The 6,950-nt window shown below is 54.0% G+C and overlaps 1 protein-coding gene across 1 annotated transcript in view; it reads right to left on the bottom strand.

Annotated features, from left to right (window-relative positions):
• Positions 1–565: 565 nt before the first annotated feature.
• The window catches only part of DNAJB12 (DnaJ (Hsp40) homolog, subfamily B, member 12), a 24,737-nt gene continuing 18,352 nt past the window's right edge, over positions 566–6,950 (bottom strand). The window contains exons 3-10 of the mRNA XM_006889036.1: positions 6,868–6,948; positions 5,945–6,090; positions 4,911–5,096; positions 4,704–4,783; positions 3,675–3,784; positions 2,087–2,259; positions 1,601–1,698; positions 566–595 (exon numbers count right to left, since the gene is read on the bottom strand). Coding sequence (XP_006889098.1) covers positions 566–595; positions 1,601–1,698; positions 2,087–2,259; positions 3,675–3,784; positions 4,704–4,783; positions 4,911–5,096; positions 5,945–6,090; positions 6,868–6,948 — 904 coding nt within the window. The remainder of the gene's footprint in view (positions 596–1,600; positions 1,699–2,086; positions 2,260–3,674; positions 3,785–4,703; positions 4,784–4,910; positions 5,097–5,944; positions 6,091–6,867; positions 6,949–6,950) is intronic.

The following is a 6,950-nucleotide window of genomic DNA, read 5'->3' as shown; positions in this document are numbered from 1 at the left end:
GACAGGCCAGGACAGGGAACAAGTGGCCTGACTTGTGTTACGCCATCAGCTACGGCCAAGCTGGGCTTCTAAAAGACCCGGTGGCCTTCCCCAGACAGGCCTCGCTTTCGAAAACAGGGAAGAAACTGGTTAAACCACCAAATCCCTGCATAGTTTAAGAAGACTGTGTATATATATATATATCTTTATATATGCCTATTTACATATAAATAGATATATACATATACATATACATGCATCTATAAATTACATTCCAAGGAAAGGCTCCTCTCCTCTCTGGCTTCTGAGAGGTGGCAGTGGCAGGCCCCTCCCCCAGCCCTTCCCACAGACATTTGCTGCAAGTTTTACATTCTACTTTCGTTGCCATGGTTTCTGTATCCTAGGAGAGCGTGCTGAGGAGCTGGCCTGGGGCAGGCCTTCCTGTCTGTCCTAAGAGCAGGCTGCATTTACTGGGTGAGAGACAGGGCAGTTGTGCGGTGTTCGGCCTCCAATTCCACTTTAATTTTTTTCCCCTTTTTTTATGTCTTTCCTTAAATATACAGTCCATCACTTGGCTCAGTGTAGGTCACCAAAAATTCTCCAGGGATTTCATAGTCTGGGGAGGAGAAGGAAATAGTTAACTGATGGTCCTGATGTCCAGCTTAGGGCACTTGGGGATCTGCTATGTTCTGCCCATTTTGCCCATGCCCCCATCCTCCACTCAATTCCTGGGGACACTAACAAATGTCCCTGAAGCGTGGAGTGTGTGGCTGGCTCCTCCCCAGGACACATGGCAGAGGCATTGGGCAGGGTACCAGCAGAGAACCTTCTGGGCTCTGCCTACACTCCTCTGGGCTGGGTCCCAGCTGCCCGCTCTGGCAAATACTGGGAACACAGCCCACCACCCACGCAGAGGGGGAAGGAAGTCGGTGGTAGCTTGCTACCAAGCAACCCTGGCTTGTCCCCCACTCTGATGTATGGAGCAGTTTGGCATCAGCCCTGAACTTGTAACCTCCTGTTCCCTTCCTCTGACCACAGGCGAGATGCTTAGGCGGCCGGATGCCTGTGGCTTCCCTCCTGCCAGGTGCTGCAGGCATTCAAGAGTTCTGGTCCCACCAGCAGGGAACAAGCACGGCACTCAGGCAGGCCTCTTCCCCTCAGAGCCTGATGGTTCCCACCCTGCCCGTCATCACTCCCTGGTTCATCTTATTCCATTTCCTCCTCAGAGGCTGGGAGATGAAAGGCTCTTGGCCCTCCCCTTCTGCACAGATCTCCCCCAGTGTTAGGAGGGCTGTCTGCATGGGCATTACTTGGGCCCAAATATCTGGCAGTCTAAATAGTGGGGCACAGGCTAATTGCCTGTGCAGGTGACTTGGTGGCTGGAATGGACAAGAATCTCAGCAACACTTTGGGCTCCTGGATAGCCTTGGTCAAGGAGGGGTTAGAGGGACTGGGGGAGTGTCACCAGAGGACTGAGACAGACAAGAGCTCCACCATGAACACAGCCCCCTCACTCCCCAAGGCCAAACAGCTGGAGCTGTAGGGCAGAGGTGGTCCTGGCGCATACTTGGACCTCGGTGGTGTGGCTGACCCAGGACTATCCATGTAGGGAGGCCTGCACCTCTGACAGTCGGTTACAGCTTGGGGTGCCCATCTTCTGTGCTTTGTGGTACATATCTGTGTCACCGAAGTAGCGGGCCCGGTACAGCAAACCTTCCTCTGCAAAGCAATGGCACAAAGTCAGGGAGCAGCCAGTACCTCCTGATGGGTACAGGGAAGCCTGCTTGGGCCTGCAGGTGAGGGTGGGCAGGGCAGGTATTGGCCCTGGAGCTGGCCAGATGGCCCTTTCCATAGACTCCACAGCAGGTCAGCCGGAGTTGACTTAGATGTCTAATCCACAGGTATCCAGGAGACTTGTTCCAGCAAAATGAAAGGCTGATAACAGTGGCTTTTAAGAACTTCAGAGAAATGTACAACTGACAGGTGGCCTCCTATACTAGCCCCAGGGCAAGGTGATAGTGGAGTCTGGGGCCCACACATCCCTGAATGACCAGGGCTGGCTCTTGTCTGTGCTTCTGAGCCCTGCCACCTTGCTGCCCCCACTCACTCTGCTGTTTCTCCTTCCAGCAGTTGTTTCGGAGATTGGCGATGTAATCATCTTCCACGTTCCGTTCAACTGTCTTGAGGCTGGAGCCTGTGTATTCCTCAGAGAAGGTGTCTCCCACATAGTAGATGACGTTCAAGTGGTCAGTGACCCTCCTGTGGACATGACCCACTGACCTGGTCAGGAGCAGACAGAATAGTAAGTGGGCGCAAGTCCCGAGGGTTGGCGGGGGCCCAGGTAAGGAGGTGCCACGTGGTTGGTGATGTTAAGAGCATGAATGTGCACACCAGTCAAAATGAGCATCTAAAGAAAAGTTATGGGTCCCTCTTTTGAGAGCCTGAGTTTGGGCAAGCCCTCTCTCAGGCCCTGTGCTTACCACATACTGACCCTGGGGAGTCCGGGGCAGAAGCTGCTCTCTGAGCAGAGGCTTTAGCCAGGGAGGAAGGGACCCAACTCCACCTCTGACAAGTTGTGTGATGTGAGTTTGCTGTGTCTCCATTTCCTCCTCCATTCCCTAAGCAGCCAGCTGCTGAGAGTTCACCTGCCTAGGCAGGAAGTGCAAGACCAGCGCTAAGGGGCTCAGTTAGGGTCAAAATGACAAGAAATGTCAAGAAGCTGTAATTTTGCAGCTCTTAGGGTTGCAGGACTCCAAGGGTATAAAAACCTCAGTGCAGACAGCTCCTGCCCGTCCCAGAAAAAGCCACTGCCTCCTCTCTGCAGCTGCAGAGAAAAGGGCTGATGTCAGCCTGCAGAGGATGGTGTGGGTCTAGTGGCCCAGGCCTGCCCCCTGCTGGCACAGAGTGATACTGCCAGGTTCCTGGGATGGAGCTCAAGCACCAAACACATCAGCGAGTTGGTGCTGGAAATCCACAAGGGAGGCGGATGTCTAAATAGTACAAGAACTTGCCTGAGTTCACTACTGGCAATTCAGATCATGTATTCACCTAACAGATGTTGCTAAGCACTTCTAATGAGCCAGGTATTCCATGTGTATTCTCAACTCAGATCATTGTTGAGTCAGAATTGACTCACAGCTGACACTCCAGTGGGTTTCCAAGGCTGTAAATTGCATGGGTGGAGACTGCTCATCTTTCTCCCTTGGGGCTACTGGTGGATGTGAACCGCCAGACTTATCAGTACAACACCCTACGGGCTACTCCATCAGAGGGTCCTTAATTTTGACAAGTGAGCAGATGGCATTAGTTATCAATATGAGGATGCTAAGGCTGAGAGAAGGTGAGTGGGTAGCCCAGAATCACACACTTGCTTTGTGAGTGGACGAGGTGCTAGGTGTTCTGCCTGAAGAGACCCCTAACTTGGTATCTACAGATAAGAACCTGGCTGCGCGTACATCATGACACACAATCACATGAGTGTACAGCTGTCTATGCTCACTGTTCTAGGGAAACCGCCTGTAGCTTCTGTGGCCTTTTCTTAGAACTGTAATCTGAAAAAGATTCTCGGCTCAATCAGGAAAGCATATTCTGTTGGGTCAGGAGAGACTGCAGAGCCTCCTGTGCAATAACCAGCTCCCTCACTCTGCTCCCCATGCCGCCTCCCGCCCCCCACCCCCCCAGGCTGCAGTACTCACGGCCTCGGGCTCAGACTGTAGGGTGGGCTGGAGACCATGAGCTGGCTGAGCGCTGACACGAGGATCAGGATGAGGATGGGCATCAGCTGGACAAACACCCCCAGCCCGCCCTGGAGGGAAAGTCACCGGTCACCTGGTTGGATCCAGCACTGACTAGGTCCCCCTCACCATACTGGCCCGTGCCACAGGCCAGGCCACCAGTCTCCCAACGCCTGTAGGTCCCATTAACCCAGGTGCTCCACCTGCCACCTTTCCTAGATAAAACCAAAACTGTGACCTGAGTTCTACGCAGGAGATAGGCTTGTGAGAAACATGGGAAAGAAGTGGGTGCTTTCCAGGACCATGGAAGGTTTTGAATTCTGTGCCACAAGAATACACTGTCAGTTATAAAATTAGCCAGTAAAAACCCAGAAATTAAAAAATTTACTCATTGTGTGATAATTTGTGGCTAAAAGAAAATTTTTCTGTATGTTACATACACAAAAAACAAGAATTTAAAAAGTGAATAAATAAAAACAGAAGGTCACGCTGTCCGAGCAAAAAGATCCCTCTGCCTGGAAGAATTTTAAATGGTCTTCAAATTTCCACAGTATTTTAGTTTTGTCACTCTGTCTGAGGTTCGTCTAATGTGTGTGAAGCACTGTCTTATGTCTTCTCTACATGATTTTAAGAGTGCTGTAAAGCAGGAAGAGTTAGCACCTATGTTGTCATCCTCTGCAATTTTTCTCAAGAAATTTAACTTTTCATTGTAAATCCACTCAATGCTTGGAAGATTCCCTTTGGCCTGTAAACAACTGGACCACACAGAAGTCATTCAGAAGCGAGCCTGCAGGTGGAGCAGTTTCTGCCGCACACGCCGCAGCGCATTCCCCGGCTCCCGGGCCCTGTGGAGTGTGGCGCCCTCTGGTGCCCCTACACAGAATGACAAGCGGGCCAAGGAGGCTCTTACTGGAGTTGTGGGCCCCCCACGCTGGGGCGGCAGGCAGCACCCTCCCCTCCCTTCCCCTCCCGGGCGTCTCCCTCACTCACGTCACCCTGGTTCTCCCTGCGGTCCTGTCTTTGCTGATAGGTATACCGCATGCGACCGTTGCTGTAGACATGGACATTACCTGGGGGTCAGAAGTCAGAGACACTAAGTCAGGAGCGGGGGCATCTGGGAAAGGGAGCGATGGGCATCCAGCCCCTCATCTTCACCATCAGGGAGGGAGTCTGCCATACCCAGTTGTGGGCACTTACTGGAGGGGAATCCACCGCCAAAGAACATGTTGAAGAGGTCTTCCGGAGAGATGTCGGCCTCGAACGTGCGGTGGAAGTCCCCGTAGCCATGGCCATGCCGGACAGCCTGGTTCTTGTCATCGCCAAACTGGTCGTACTGCTTCCTCTTCTCGGGGTTGCTGAGAACTGCATAGGCTGTGCCAATGGCTACCAAGAAGACAGGGAGGTCAGGCCTGACCAAACCTGCCTCCTGCATGCCTGTCTGAGCAGGGGCAGGTGCCAGCAGAAGTCAAGGCTGCGGGAACATGGCCACTTTCCCTCCCTCTCCTATTCCCATATCCCACAGGGCTGGAGATGCCACCTGCGGGCCATGCCAATCGGGGACCAACCCCCAGCAGCTGGGATGGGATCCTACGGTTGGACCTTGGTGTGTCCCAGGTTCTCAGCTAGCCTCACATAGCACACTGCTCAGCTCAGCTGGGTCAGCTGACTATGCTCCAACTCCTGGGTGACCTAGACACCCCGGGACTCCCAGGTCTGGAGAGAAGCCACATGGACAGACTGGTGCAGGTGAGCCCAACAGGCCAACTGAAAATGTAGGTGAGCAAAAGGCAGCATAGCAGCACCCACCTGGACTCAGCAGGCCCAAGACCAGAGACTGCTGTGTTCCCATTGCAGGCCCCTAATGTGTGCGCATGTGAGGGCAAGCTGGCTGGTGCAGATGAGGCCTGAGGCCTCTGCTCCGGGGCTGCCATGCCCCTGAGAACAGGAAAAGTTACCCCGATGGGCGATTATGAGAGTACAAGAGGAAAGGAGCACAAGAGGAGTGAGGAAGCCCGTTCCTGCTGCTCTCACCGTGTGTCCTTAGAGACGTGTTGGGGGGTGGGGATGAGAAAGGCGTCATATGAGTGCTTAGATAATGCACGGCTGCACGGAACACCAGGGCCTTCTCCCAGAGACATTGTTCCACAGCCTGTGAGTTTATACCCAAGGCCACTTCCTTCTACTCTACAGGCAAGAAGAACAACCAAATGTCGGGAGACAGTGTGGCTCACCTTTGAAAGCCTCTGTGGCGCCAGGCGCGTGGTTCTTATCTGGATGGAACTTGAGGGCAAGTTTGCGGTAGGCCTTCTTCAGGTCCTCGTCTGAGACCTCCCTGCTCACCCCCAGGATCTCGTAGTAGTCTTTACACTGCTTGACCCTGGGTGAGTGAGAAGAGCATGGCAGGGATGCCCCAATCTGGCCCAGGTCTGCGTGCTGAGGGATGGTGAGGACAGTTGGGGGGCACACAGCTCTGAGCAGGCTATGAGGGGACCAACTGCTCTAAGGCAGGTTCTGGTCCCTACAGCCTGATAACTGCAGCTTGTCCACGAGAACTGTGGATGTGGTTTATAAGGTCTTAGTCAGGCCAGTCACTTGGAGCCATGGGTTCTGAGCCTGTCCGGCCCTCACCAGTCACTTGGCAGAGCCAAAGGCACTGAGCCTGCATCGCCCTCACCAGCAACCAGGAGAGTGAAAGATGGCCATGGTTGGTTCTCTGAGACTACCTCGGGGGAGGACTTGAGGCATGGGAGCTACTATGCCCTCCTCGCCCTCCTGAAAAGCTGGGCCCACTGCTTCATGCCCACTGCTCTGGTGGCCGCCCATGGCTGGACACAGAGCTGGTCTTCTGCCTGCACCCTGAACACCCAGGCTCTGGTCTCAAAGGGTCTTTGTTGGGGGAATTCTCAGAGGGAAGATCAGGCTCAGCTCCCTCTGACAAGCAGCGCTGTGTAAAGAGGTGAGGCGGCCAGCAGGGTGGGTTGTCCCTGGTTCCCATGCTGCATGCAGGGCCTCATGGGAAACAAAGCGTAGGCCTCATTCAACAAGTCCTCCCAGACCTCCCGTCTTCTGAGCCCCCCAGCCTGGACTTCAGGGCATCAGAGGTGAAGGAGGGAGTGCCTAGCACCAGAGCCCTGTCTGTCAGGATGCCCACTACCTCTTCACAGCTGCGACTTGTTCTGCTGTGTAGCTCTTGGTGGTCTCGCTGCCGCCAGCTTCCCCATTGGCAGAGGGGGCATC

Source organism: Elephantulus edwardii, unplaced genomic scaffold (assembly GCF_000299155.1).
Source record: "Elephantulus edwardii isolate Elephantulus edwardi_28Jun2011 unplaced genomic scaffold, EleEdw1.0 scaffold00074, whole genome shotgun sequence".
NCBI lineage: Eukaryota > Metazoa > Chordata > Mammalia > Macroscelidea > Macroscelididae > Elephantulus > Elephantulus edwardii.
The sequence above is the reverse complement of the archived record's forward strand: the minus strand, read 5'-3'. Positions and strand labels throughout refer to the sequence as shown.